General features: G+C 40.4%; 1 protein-coding gene across 1 annotated transcript in view; it reads left to right on the forward strand.

Annotated features, from left to right (window-relative positions):
• aqr (aquarius intron-binding spliceosomal factor) overlaps nt 1-3,277 on the forward strand; it is a 44,563-nt gene extending 41,286 nt beyond the window's left edge. The window contains exons 34-36 of the mRNA XM_034563179.1: nt 73-247; nt 1,404-1,514; nt 2,791-3,277. Coding sequence (XP_034419070.1) covers nt 73-247; nt 1,404-1,514; nt 2,791-3,066 — 562 coding nt within the window. The 3' untranslated portion in view covers nt 3,067-3,277. The remainder of the gene's footprint in view (nt 1-72; nt 248-1,403; nt 1,515-2,790) is intronic.
• Nucleotides 3,278-14,478: the final 11,201 nt, after the last annotated feature.

Here is a 14,478-nt window from a genome sequence, read left to right on the forward strand (position 1 = left end):
TTCCCGTAGCTGATTTTTTTTCTCCCCTTCTGTCAAACCAATCTTCAACTTGTTGTTTTTCTCACTCCACAGGGATGTGAGGCGTCTGGTGGTAGCCATGTCAAGAGCGAGACTGGGTCTGTACATCTTTGGACGGGTGTCGTTGTTCCAAAACTGCTTTGAGCTGACTCCTGTCTTCAGCCAGCTCACTGCCAGACTCATGCAGCTGCACATCAGGCCACACGAGTACTACAGCCAGGAGCAGCCCGTACGTCGACGCACACGCATGCACACACACCAGTATCTTAATGTTGAATTGTTTTCACTCAATATCCATATTTGCCAACAACTGAAATTGCATTTCCACATGTTCCACATCAGTCCATTTCCACAAAACTGTTGCACTCTCCAGCGTCAAAGCTGCAACGCCCCCCTGACTCTGTCCAATCCTGCCTCTATATTCTGAATGGCATCTTCTTTCCCTTTGGTCCTCACTGGTCCCAAGTCGTACTGCAGGCATTGGGCTGTTAACAGCATTCTGCAGGGGCCATGTGCAAGCATTGGAAACATGACATGAGGTCAGAAAGCAAAACCACTCTCCTAGATCCCGCCAGGCCCGCATGAGACGACTGTTGTCTGGTCACTGTGTGTCGCTGACTGGCGTGTGTGGCAACAGGGGTGTCTAAAATACCCCATAGCCTCTGACACTTCCTCTGACTCTAGAGTGTTCATCCCCATGGGGGACAGTTCTGTTGGGCACACACATGGGGCCCCTGCTTAGTCCGTCTCTCCGGAGTCAGTAAACCCCTGCTGCTTACACGCAGATGCAGATTAGAAGTCCAATTTTTGTCTGGCAACACCACCAGAAGTAAAACAGGCTCCTCATTCTTGCTGACTGAAGCAGTTATAAAGATACAGGATAGACGGCTGTTTAATGCTCCGTATGGATGTATACATATGTACAGACTGTAAAACGTTGGTAGTGTCTAATCTCACTCAATCACGTGGAAACAAATTTTGTGTTGATGTTTTTACTGGTAGTTTTACAGTACTCTGAGCATCAGCCCTGTATTTTGGGAGGTAACAGCCCATCAGATTGCATATTCTGCTAACCTCACTCCTCAGTTTAGGATGTAAAACTCTGTCTGCATACTAATATTGTCAAATTACAACTCTGCATCCTCAAATCCTTTTGATGGTGCATGAGCAATCGCTTGAAGCAGCAAGTGAGACATTTGCTGTCAAATAACCAGCCGATAACGGGCAGGTGGATTGTAATTTCTTTGCACATTTGCATCAGATAAATCATTTACCAAGTGGAGCCTGCTAACAGGACAGATATACGTTTTCATTACCATTCCTTTCACATCACTGGATTAAAAATGTTCTTTCTCCGACTGATCTTTTTTGTTTCCTTCTCCCAGAGAGATGCTTCTGGACAGCCAGACCAAATTATCAAGAACATGCCAGAGATGACCAACATGGTGTATAATATGTACATGCACATGATCCAGACCTCCCAGAAGTACAGACAGGTAAAAGCCTTTGATAAATACAATAATGAAGAGTGCCATCAAACAACATTTAAAACAACCCGCATTGCAGCACCGTTGCTGTCTCATAGGTGTGTGGTAGAAGAGGGTCTGGTATTACTATTTAAAACTGGTACTTTTATAAGAGTAGAGGGGACACACACACACTATATTAACAAATATTTGTATTTGACATTAAGCACTGCTAAAAGCTGTCAGTGTCTCTCCCTGGTTGCTTTTGTAGTATCTTTAATCTTTGATGCAGAACAGTAAATGGGTCAGATGTAAGAGAGCTGTTGTCATTGTGCATATGGAGAATTTCAGATGCCACAAACCAACCATATTATGATAGGTGAATTTTCCTCATTTTATCCACTGTCACATATTGTCTCTTGTGCAATTTAAAAAAAAAAAGAGGATTATGACATAACTGTAAGAGAAAAGGTTAGGACTTGTTCAGACTGCCAGCTCAATTCCACTGTTTGGCATATCAAGACTGTATCCAGATTGAGAAAAAGAAAGTCTAGACCACAAAAAAATTAAAAATTAAATGCATTTTTTTTTTAAAAATAGGATCCAAACCACATTGAGAGGTAGTTTTGAAACGCGATGCCAGTCTGATTCCCACAGATGCGTCTCAGTCCAGACATTCTGGCGGTACAAATCGTAATTCAAAGTGTGAACGTGCTGAGCACGATCTATTCTGCGACTAGCAGAGCGCTATGGAGGACAACAGATGAGAACAATAATCCGTGGAAAGACGCCAAAACGAGTTGTCTGCTGGCACTTCCACTCTGCTTGCTCTTCTTGCTGCTTGCCCTTTGCAATGTGTACCAACCTCCCTCGTTGCCGAGCTTGTCTGGCGCAACGGAGGAGTTCTGCACTGCAACTTGACTGCAAACGGCGTGATTGTTTCCAAGGTAAATGCTTCCTTGTTAGAAAGCTGCACCACCAGCATAGCTACATCGCTACCATAGCAACCTGTGTAGATAGGGTTGGTGAGGTCACAACACACAAATCTGATCTGATCAATTGTAAATAACAGCGTGGACAATCTGCCTTTTTTAAGATCGGATTTGAGAACCAAATCAGATTTGCCTGCAGTCTGAACGTAACCTTGGGAAAAAATACTTTGCTTTGATGGTGTGCTACTTTCCCCTCAACATAGACTATTTCCCAGTAGAATACAAGTAGATTTAATATTTTAGTAATAGGATCATATGACATCAAGGTGGGAATATTCTTCTACATTTTGTTTTCCTTTCCCATGGCTTCTTAGCAACAACAGGAGAAACTGGCCCTGCCTCCACAACAAACCAAGGCCGATGCTGTGGTTGAGGAAGAGCCAGTTAGCTCTGGGGAACCGCAGGAACCAACCCCCATGGAGCAGGAAACCCCAGAAGGGGAGTCGAACTCAAAGCCAAACTCGGAGGACACCAGTGAGAAGGAAGAAAATCAAGACACACTGGGCCATGCTAAGATGCCAGAGCATCCTGGCATAGACAGCGATAGCAACGATGACGAGGTGGAGAGTGGAGCTGAGCCAAAGCCGTAGAGCATCCACATATGGGACTTTAATTTAGGGCCTCAGTTATTTAGGGAACCAAGTGGACTGTCCCTTAAGGAAAGCTTAGTGGGGAGTCAATGATTGTGAATTAGTTTTCTTCGGAAAGGAAATTCTGGTGATAATGTTTCATTCACTTTTGTAAAACATAACATTTTGTAACCATGATTACTTTTTTATTAAAATAAATACAACTCCTTTATTGTGTGTAACATTTTTTTATATATGTGCACCCACCAGAGCTTATACTACTCCTAAAGATGTTCTAATCACTCTCGCACGCACAATCTGACAGAGAAATACAATGTATCATCAACTTGTTTAAGCCTTATAAAAATCCCTGTCATGATACTTCCTCCATTCATCTGCTTCCTTTCTCTGGTTTAATCACAACTCAAATCTGATTGGCTCAGCCTATACCAGCTACACAAGCTGCGACTAAGCTGCATTTGTAGGTCAGTCACTTCAACCAAGGGCCAGTGTGCATGCTGGGGGATTTCAACTCGCCCTCCTAGATGTACACAGTCACTCAACTAGAAAGCCTTTGTGTGGAGTATTTATACAGAGCTCTGCATAATAACTTCAGGTTCAGGTTTTGACGACCACATTTGAGGCTTAATATTTGTGTTGGCATTAAAGCAACAATTAAAAAGCCAAGTTCCAACCCAAGTCGTTGTAGTTCAAACATAATTTCACTTAAAATTGAAGAGGTTAACACAGTCCAGAGCCCTGAAGGCAAAAACACAGACTGGAAATTCATTCATTATCATGCACCAAAGGTTGGTTGTTGTTACATCATACCTCAGGCAGGCTGAGAGAACAGGTCAGCTGCACAGCTGCTCTAGCCTGGGCCAGTGTAAAGACCTGATGGAGAACTATGTGTTGATAGATGTGGAGAGACATACTTTTTTGTATTCAGTCAAGTGTGGAGCATGTAATGCTTTTTTTCCACCATCTTCTGAAAGCAGAGCACTTCGGTCCACGTTCTCATGAGTATTTTGGAGCATCAGAATATGCCTCTTGTCGGCTGAGAAAAGGATTAGAATGAGAGGTTAGATAAGGAAGATTATCCCCGTCGGCCGAGTCTGTCTGTACAAACTGCGGATGATTTTGGCATGAAGCCCACAAGACAAAGACCAATTTACTGTATCACATGATGCTGAAATGTTTTATTGATACAGATTGAAGAAACTACCACAATAGACTTGTATGCAGCCATAACACAAATGTACCCTGTGTTCTATCATATATATATATATATATCACTAATTTGTTCTCTACAAAACCCATGACAGCAAGCATACTTTTCCTTGAGTCACATGAGTGTCTGCATTGTGTAACATCCTCTCTCTGCGAAGCCTTTCAGTCACTAACCTTCTGTTTTCTCCCAGCTGGGCTCATGAGAATGTAGTAGCCTGTGGTCCCTTGTTGTAAATTAGAGCTAACTGGTGGGACGCGGCCACTGCTCGCACACAACAAGTCTGGAGAAGGATCTGGGAGACTTGAAGGAATAGCTGCAAGCAAGAAGGACATCAGGAGCTCACATCCTCCAGAATCTTTCTCTGCTGAAGGTGAACATGTCTTTTATACTCCGACAGGTATTCATTTGGTTAATGGCTACTTTGCAAAGCGCTCACTTATAACCTTTGCTAGAGGCTGATGAGTCACAGAGACTAACAGCAGGCTGTAAACTAGATCATGATTTGGTCATGAGTTCATGATATATATATATATTATATATATACACACAATTATACTTAATAGAAATGCCTCTCTCTAGTAGTATAGTATATTATTGTCATTTAAAAAGACTTGCAATCTATGTAACCGTACAAAAACAAGGTTTTTGAGGAACGAGGTGCAACGGGAAGAATTTATGAACAGCACAGCAGAGATAGCAGAAGTGTTTTCTTTGAGGTTTTGCGTTCAATTGTCCTGGTTGTGCAATATTACTCTTCCCTTTAAATAATTTAGTTGCTGTGTGTTTTTATTTTTCTCGCTTCCCAAAAGCACGGGATCCACACACTCTTGTTGAATGTGTCATTTAATGCCCAACCCTACTTGTCATAACAGGAAATTACCCATTACATCATCAGACTGTGCCTGGAGGGAAGAAGCATCTGACCATTGTCTCTTAAAACTAAAACCGGCTCAGGGAATCAGCCTGACGACACACAACGCTTTCACACATGAAACCATCAGTTCTACAATCAATTTCAAGGCTGGGCCTCAGGGCACATTATATGTAATATTATATATATATATATATATATATATATATATATATATATATATATATATATATATATATATATCAGGTATGGATGGTTCACACATTACACACCATTCCAATTAGCATTTTTTTTCCATCACAAATAATACAACAGGCATTTTTATAGCTGAAAAATAACCGCACATCATCTTCCAGGCCACTATTCGTTATCAGAGTTGACAGATAAAGTAATGCTCATCACCAAAGTTATGCATGATCGCCGCTGATCTGCTATTAGTGGGTGACTAATGTGCCAGCGTCGGTCTTCAACACCCTGTAAGTGGGCGGCCCATTGACCTCACCAGGCAGACATGCCTGTTGGTTATTGCTTGGGTTTGCCAGCTTATCATGCTTTGTCAAGGCCACTGCCTAATCCTGACAAATAAATCCAGATCATCAACAGGGCACGTTTCAATCTGATAATCTCCAATCATTGCTGAAGAGGCACGGCCGCTCATAGGAACACACTCTGCTGCTATTGTCGTGACTGACATACTTTCAGTTACTATCCTAAAGTGCACTTCTGCCAGGCTTCCACTCAAATTCCAATGATCAGTTCTAGTTGTATGAATTCGGCTTTGCAAAGCATGCTGATGTGCACTTTGATTCGCCACTCATCTTTCTCTTCCTTTTTCCCAGACGAGGATGGCCGGTTGCAGGTCATGTTTCTGGGGCATTTTCTGGCTGGTGGTTCTGATCTGCGTAAGCTGGCCTCTCAGCATCACCTTAGGAGGTCTCTACGGCCTCATCAGCCCCCTCACCACCTGCCTCGGCCTGGACCGATTTTCCGACTTACTCCTGGAGGGGGCCAACCTGGGCCGACTTTGTGCCAATAACATGAGGCAAGGCAAGCCCTTGTGCTGAGATCCACCCCGGGTGATCAGGACCAGACAGCAGGACCAGAGATTAGAAGCAAGATTTATGCTTCTCTACAGAGAAAAAGAATTTGCCTTAAGAACTGTTAATGTCTGTTTTATGTTGAGATATCCTGAGATGATTGGGACTCAAAGTCTTTTTAGCAAGTTATTAAAAAATTGATTCCGCTTGTTCTGTTAACATGTAATTAACCACGGATTTCAAATTGGTATGGGGTTGTCAGGAGGAAAATAGGCTTTGTGTTCATGGTCTGAGTTTGCTGTTTAATTCATGATGCCACTGCATGGAGACGATAAGAATGAAAATGGCAATTTAACAATGGAAATACTTAGACTTGTAAATTACTGTATGGAAACTTTTAATGCGATTAAAACGGCTTTGAACTTGCCCTCTGTTTGTTGACTGACTTATTGTATACAGTATTTGGTGGGAAATCCATGTTTGAGAGGTTTTAAGGTAAACAGAGAAAGCCAAAGATATAACGGATGGAATTCTATTTTGCCTCAATTTTGTTTACCTGCTTTCCCCCTCTTCAGCGTCACTGTTTTGGAGCTTATCCCAACACGCGTTCAATGGAAGCCGGGGAGAGAGTGTTGAAACAATTTGCTTCGTCATCTCAAGCCCAAAACAGACCGAAATACTCGCATGAATACATCATCAACTTATTTTGCTCCTTGGGGATGGCGGAACAAGATGTAAACACAACATTGCTATATAATCAACATATAAAGTTGTCAAAGTGGCAAATTAGTTAGCAAACATTTGCCGGTTTAAAAATGATGTCACATTTTGTTACATACTATAACATTACTTTTTTTTAAACATAATATACTTACATTTGTGTATGACTTTCTTCCATATTAATGATGTTTTTCCATTTTAAAGAATAAGTGTGAGCATAATATCACTGTGTGAGACAGCTCTGGGAGGCAGACTGCAAATAAAATATAGAATGTAAATTATTCAAGCCAAAACTAAACCTTTGAGATGGTATCAGAATTTGTGTGACCCATAATTTCAACATCTACTTGTTTTTTTAATTGTTTCTAATGAGTTGTGTGAGACTGACTGAGGAGGGGCTTAACAACTAAAATGATCAAAAGTGTTGATTTTTTTATATAAAGGTTTAGGCCTCTCTTTTTCCACTCTAACCTTTTGAAAGCAAACATCTTCAGTAAAAATGAAAATGGCTCAAAGTGCTGGATGTTACACTGAAGTTGTGACATTGTGGGTTCATGCCTGAGTAAGTTATTAAATTCTGAAAGCCGTCACCCAGAGGAAAATGTGAAAAGTTCTCAGCAAAGAGCTTTGATTGTGAGGGGGAACAGAATAAAACCATCTGGTACATTGGATTTAGCTTTTTTATCTTTGCACCACTGTCTGCACCGCTGTCCGTTAGTCTGTCTGCATATCTTGAGAACTGCGTATCCGATCTACTTCACACTTGGTGTGTGTGTTGCTGGCCACCCAAGGGAGTGTTTTGTCGAAATTTGTGCAATTTTGGACATGAGACATGTTACATTTTCATAGACTTTGAATAAACAGACGAACGGCGCTCTGTGTAGCAGCAGTGTCGAAGCTTCAGGGCTCTGCAGTCCAGCAGGTCATCTGCAGCAGGCTACATGGATGCTAGATAAAGTTACAACCAAACTTTTCTTCACTGCCTTTGAGTCAACAAACAGCAGCACTCACTTAAATTATCAATGTTTTTGCCATACTAGTTTATAACACTAATAATGTTGCAACCAGCAAAATAACTCTGCTAAGACCTCAGCTGAGTTCAAAATCCCACACTAACGTAGGCCTATTCGATCAGTGTGTACTGCATACTGCCTAGTACATTAACTTTTAAGTATGATTTTACCAGCAGACTGTTCACGCCGTGGGTTCACTGAAGTATATATGCTTAAGCGAAAGCTTCAAGGCAACCCGTAGTGATCGATTGCAATTTCCAAATAAATGTGAGTTGGATAAACTGACCACATATTGGTAATCTCTATGGTTACTTTCTCGCATGCAAACGCATTAAAAGTTAATAAAGTGACATTAAGAGCATTGAGCTACAATATTCTACACTTTTTTTTAGATTGGAGATTTTTAGGTGCTAATAATGAGCCATTGTTGTTTCGTATTGAGTATCTGTTCATTAAATTCACAAATACATTTTCAATTTTTTTATATTTTTTTATTTGAATACATCCATTTTCAGTTTTGTTTCTAAATTATGTCAAGAGCAAAAAACTAATTTCCAATTTCTGTCTCCAAAGAAAGTTCAATTCAATTCAATTCAATTTATTTTGGAAAGCCCAAAATCACAAATTTGCCTCAGAGGGCTTTTACAAGTGTTCGACATTTTGGAAAATGTGATTATTAGCTTTCCCAACATAGAATTAAATAAGAAGATTGATACCACTAAACTAAGCTAACCACATGCTGGCTCCAGCATGTGGTTAGCTTAGTTTAGCTTAGCTTAGCATAGCATTAAGACTGGAAGTGAGGGGAAACCGTTAGTGTTGCTTAACTCAGTTAAGATTTGTTGAATCCAAACACAAACCAAACCTGTCAAAATGACACGTTTTGGTTGACAAATGAGTACAAAGTATTAACTGATGTACTCGGCTGAGTGTAGATCTCTGCCAGGTGGGTTTGCAACAACCACTCCTGTATTGTGTGACTGAATGAATACAACCCACAAATAGTTCACCCCAGAGTGAGTACTGGTAGAGCCATTGGCTGTTAGCTGTTAGCTGTATGTCTTATAGCAGTGGAAAGACAAAGAGATGCACACTCATAAATATACTCAATGCACGGACACACACAAGCGAGATCACATGATACTCCTGGCAAAGTTAATTAGTGAGACTCAGAGGTGTTGGTAGGTTTCTAGTCTCAATGCTAAGCTAAGTTTAGCCATTTCTCAGCTGCTGCTTTAGCGTGTAGACATGAGAGTGGTATCAACCTCTTCATCTGACTCCTGGCAAGAAAAAGAAAACAAATGAGTGTATTTTCCAAAATATCAAACAATTTCTTAAAATCCTCATTAATTAGTTGAATAAATCTTGTTTTTGCCTTTTTTTAAATTTATTAATAAATGATTCCTTATTTACACTGTTGCATGACCTCCATCCCCTTCCTTCCTTCTTGTCGGTGTTAGATCAACTGCCATGAAACTTTAACTTTGACCTAAAGTCAAGTTAGCTCCAGGCTATTATACCACGCAGTATCTCAGAGGGACATCGAGCTATGTTTAATTCCATTTCTTTTAGGCTAGTTGTTAGTTTCAACATGTGACTCAACCGAGTGTGCTCTGAGCTATCATGACAAATGGGGCAGGCAATGCTTGTGGATGACCAAACATTTTAGAGGAATATCATGATAAATTACCATTTTCATCTGGCACATACTAATTTAGTGACCTTAAGTCCCCCATTTGCTTCATTGCTGCTGTTGGGGTCAGTTCAGTTAGCTTCAGTTGAGCTCATATTGAGCTTGGAGGGCAAAGGTAATGTTGTTCAAAAAAGTTGATCCTTTCGTGAAAAAATATACTGTTATGAAAAGTTTTATTTTCTCCTATTATTGACTCATTTCTTTTTCTTCTTTTTTTGTGATTATTTTGCAATGGCAAGGGAAATAGTTTTAAACCGAAGTGGTAATATGGTGCCCGAGGTTAAGAGAAAAATATGGATTGTATTAAGAGGAGCAATGTTAAGCGTAGATTTGAGTATTTACATTTTCTGATACTTTTCCAAAATGTGCCCCTCTTCTCAACCAGCAAACAAGAGAGAGAGAGGGAGACAGTGATGGTCGAGCGAGCTAGAGAGATGAATGAAAAGAGAGGCCAGCATTAGTGAGAACAAAGCAGTGAATCAGAAGAATAAAAACATCTGATTGTTTCATGACAGTCACGTTTTTAAACGCCCAAAAACACACCGACACCTCCTCACAAACCAACCATCTGCACACTGTTCCGCCACGGGAGATGTTTGTTGATAGGTAAAACTCTTTTCATGTGGAATTAGCCACTGGAAATTAAAATTACTTTTGAATCTTTTACAAATATTGAAGGCTAACCTTACACTGTTCACAGCTAACTTTACAGTAAGTTCACTGCAGAAAACTCCTGCAGAGACACCCTTTTTGGCTTTTATCTTGTGATACACTTTTGAAGCTGGTGAGTCAAAAAGCAAATCATGAAACGCCAGTGGAGCAGATGGGGTTGAAAGGAAATGCAATAGAGAAGCAACCAGATGACACATTGATGTACACCTGAACTATATGGAGGCGAAATGTGCAATACTCTAAGCATTGCTTCATTGATCGTAAGGGACATTCTCTTTTGAGTCTGGAGAGGAATTAGCTTCATAACAGTATCCATGAAGCAGATAGGGGTATGCATATTGAGAAAAAAGCAACATGTTAGAATTACTAATATTGTATTGCTGTAGAAGCTCAATTAAACTGTTTGAATATTTGCAAGACTATCAGAGAGCAAAAGCCTATTTAGCTGAACTTCTTCTAGGCAGGGCTGCACGGTGGTGTAGTGGCTAGCACTGTCGCCTCACAGCAAGAGGGCCGCGGGTTCGATTCCCGGTCGGAGCGGTCCTTCTGTGTGGAGTTTGCATGTTCTCCCCGTGGCAGCGTGGGTTCTCTCCGGGCTCTCCGGCTTCCTCCCACAGTCCAAAGACATGCTGCAGGTTAATTGATCTCTAAATGTCCCATAGGTGTGAATGTGAGAGTGAATGGTTGTATGTCCCTACATGTGCCCTCGATGGACTGGCGGCCTGTCCAGGGTGTCCCCTGCCTTCGCCCTATGTCAGCTGGGATAGGCTCCAGCGCCCCGCGACCCTAATGAGGATAAGCGGTATTGAAAATGGATGGATGGATGGATTCTTCTAGGCAAGGTCTTTGGGTACTAAACTCAAATGCTTTCCTATCAGTTTTGACTGGCACTGCATATTTGCTGCTATACCACCAAAATAGCTCAGGATTCAGTACTTAGGGACCCCTATAATAATCAAAATACTCTTGCTGAGCAGCCTACCTACAAATCTGGGTAGCTGTCTATTTTGTAGCATATTCAAATTTGATTCATGAATATTTCAATTTCAATCCAAATCCGTTATTTAACCTCATTTCTTCCCCTCACTCCTGACTGACACATATATTGGCAAAACCTCACATTTTTTAAACGCGGGTTATAATCTGAGACAAATTCATTAAAAAAGATGAGGCAGCCAATGCCCGAAAGTGTATTGCAATATTTATGAGAGTGTCATAGACCTAGTTACATCGCTATTTCGTCTGCCCAGTTCTACTTCCAAACTTCCTGAGGATAGAAGAAAAAGATTTCCAATTTTATTTTAGATTTCAGTGTTTTTGGCAATCTTAGCAGAGGATACAGCGGGCGATAGACCTTGAAGCCAAGATGACAGTGGCTCTGAGGGTGGGGGGGGAGGGGGAGAGAGAGGGGAGAGAGGAGAGAGAAAAGAGGAGAGGGGGGGTGGGGAGCTGGGAAAAAAATCCTACTGGCTGTAAGGACACTTGGGAGGGAGAGGGAGGGAGAGAGAGCCTCCCCATTCAATTAACCACATACTGCTCTGTAATTTCACCCTCACGTTCACAAACAGGCACAAATGCACACACAAACACACAAAGTGGAGTGGGTACACTGTTAAATGGCTATTGTAGGAAATGTCCGTTTGCAAAGCGTCAAAGTGAGACCCACTTCTCTAGTCCACAGAAGGAAGAGCTTTTCCGAGTTTCTAGTTTCGTAATGACCACAAGGGGGATTTTTTCTTGTTTTTTTCCAGATGGTTGGAGGTTGGATAATGTAGTTTCAGCCTCAGTTAAAGAAGGTAGCTTTGGGCAGGGCCATAGTTATCATTGAGGTCATTTACTCTGTATATTTATTAGGAATTTGGGGGATATAGCATCCTGAAAGGAGTGTACAGTTATTCAGTTAAGAATGTTCACATGGTTGGCAGTTTATATGAGACTAAATAAATGAGATTTTACTTGTCTGAAAAACAATAGTCTGACAAATGTCTGAAAGGGGCTTTTGAGGAATGTAAACATGTTTGGATCCATAGAATAGAGAAGCTAGTCAATTGGTCATTTTAAAATAAGTAAATTACAAAAATAAAAAAAGTTTGAAGACTTTCCTGATATCTATAAAGCTTTTAAAATGTTTGGAAACTGCAGTAAACTGAACGTCATCAGAAACTAAATATTAACAACATTGAAAAAGAATGTAGGTGCATGCAAAATAATTAATTAATTTTGATGATGAATTTTAGCAAATTGTTTAAAAGATTAAATCTGATCAATTGTTTAGTTGATTAAATATATTGTCAAACAATTCAAAGTACTGATTAATTGTTTAAGTAATATATTAAAAGAAATATCAGATTTATTTATTTATACAAACAAAAGGGATTTTACACTATCTTCAGAAATGTCTAAACACCTGATCATAATAATAAATAATGAAAATAGCAGCCCTAATGTTCTGTTTAATTCGTAATAAGGATTTATTATTAGTTTGATCATTTGGTAAACTTAAATATTGAAGCTGTTCCATTTTGTTAAAAATCATCATGTTGCAGTTAGATAACAAACATAAACAAAACTTAGATTTTGTGGTGGTCCAGCTCGTAAATCTCTAACTCTCTTTTCCAAACTCAGAACTTATTTTCCGAGTGTCTTTTCAGGGCAGTCCTAAAACATGTTGCCTATGAGCCTATTATATATATATAACAGATGTTCATAAAGTACACATAATTAAAAATGTGCATTTTGAGGAAATAAATCTTACTGTCTAAAGTACCATGGATAACAGCAATCTGAGCTCTGTGCTACTTTAAAGTACCCAGCAGAAGACTTTAACATAAGCCAACAGCTTGTCACTCGGTATTTAGTGCACAGGCCAAAGAGGGAGGACACCTAATTTTCACTGAGCAATATGTTTCATGTCTTCTTTCGCTGTGACCTTTGAATGGCCCCTGACGCTCAACACAGATGCGCCATGTTGGAAAGAACAAAGTGCTTTCAGACCATTTGTATTGAGCAAGCTTTTGTTGAACAGCTCAAATGCTACAATCCAGCATGGGGACATTCCCTTATATGTGCACATAGGTACAAAACCTTGCCCGCATCAGGCAAATGACTTCCCCTCAGGGTTTTTTTAAAAAAGGGCCTGTTCTCTATTTATGATGTGAAATTCCCATAGAAAATCAATATTGTTTTTGCTCTAGACGATTTTGTCATAATTATCTCATGAGGCCGATCTCCTGAGGGGTTGAATCATCTTGCCACAATGATTCAATCTCAGTAGCAGCGGCTAAAGTGAAAGTCACACTACAGGACTGTTGGAGCAGCCTCCAAGTGCCTCTGTGTCTAATCCCGGCTCTGGCATGAAACTTTCACACCCGTGGCTGCCCTGAGAGTGAGCAGAACAAATATTTTTAAATTGAACAACACTATCTACATCCTGAGCCTTTGCCCTCAGTGATAGTGCCTAAACACACCGTGGACAAAGATATCATTTTACAACAATTTCATATTTTGACACAAGAGCAAACAAATGTTGAAAGTCCACCTGTCCCTCTGGATCTTAACAGTTCTGATCTCCATAGACATACTTAACTAAGCTCTGGTCATAAAATGGTATCATTATTTGAATACTGGGCCAATAGGATGCTTTAAGCAGACCACAGCCTACCATTCATTACATAAGACCAAAACAAAGAGTCACACAGTGAAGGGTTATGGCTCGGGGTCGGGTGACAGCAGCATATGATTCATGGCTTGCTGTGCCCTTTTGTCTTGTCCTCCTTGTGGTGGGTCCATCCACTGCTCTTAGCCAATGTTATTTCACAGCCTTCAGAGCTCGCTCCCTGTCTGTTTCAAGTAAACCGGCAATGTCATTTCCTATGTCTTGTTCTTTCCTCAGTGCAGAAATGAAGAAAGAAATATGGCATGTGTCACAACAAGAGATGTTCCTTTTCCTTCATTGTTTTGATGTTGTACACAAAAAAAGTATCAGCATTGCTTTTGATTTATCTGTAAAGGTTTCTAACATGGAAAAATGCATTGCCTTGACTTTTATTATATAAAAAGGTAATTACCAGACCAGTGGCTGGTGTTTGAGGTACCGCCATGTGTTCAGACAGAGGAAGAGAAATATGACAAGGAGAATAAATTGAATGCACTGCGGTAACCTTTGATATTATACCCAGGCCAAAGTATTTCTTCCC

This window comes from Cyclopterus lumpus, chromosome 22 (assembly GCF_009769545.1).
Source record: "Cyclopterus lumpus isolate fCycLum1 chromosome 22, fCycLum1.pri, whole genome shotgun sequence".
In the NCBI taxonomy this organism is placed as follows: domain Eukaryota; kingdom Metazoa; phylum Chordata; class Actinopteri; order Perciformes; family Cyclopteridae; genus Cyclopterus; species Cyclopterus lumpus.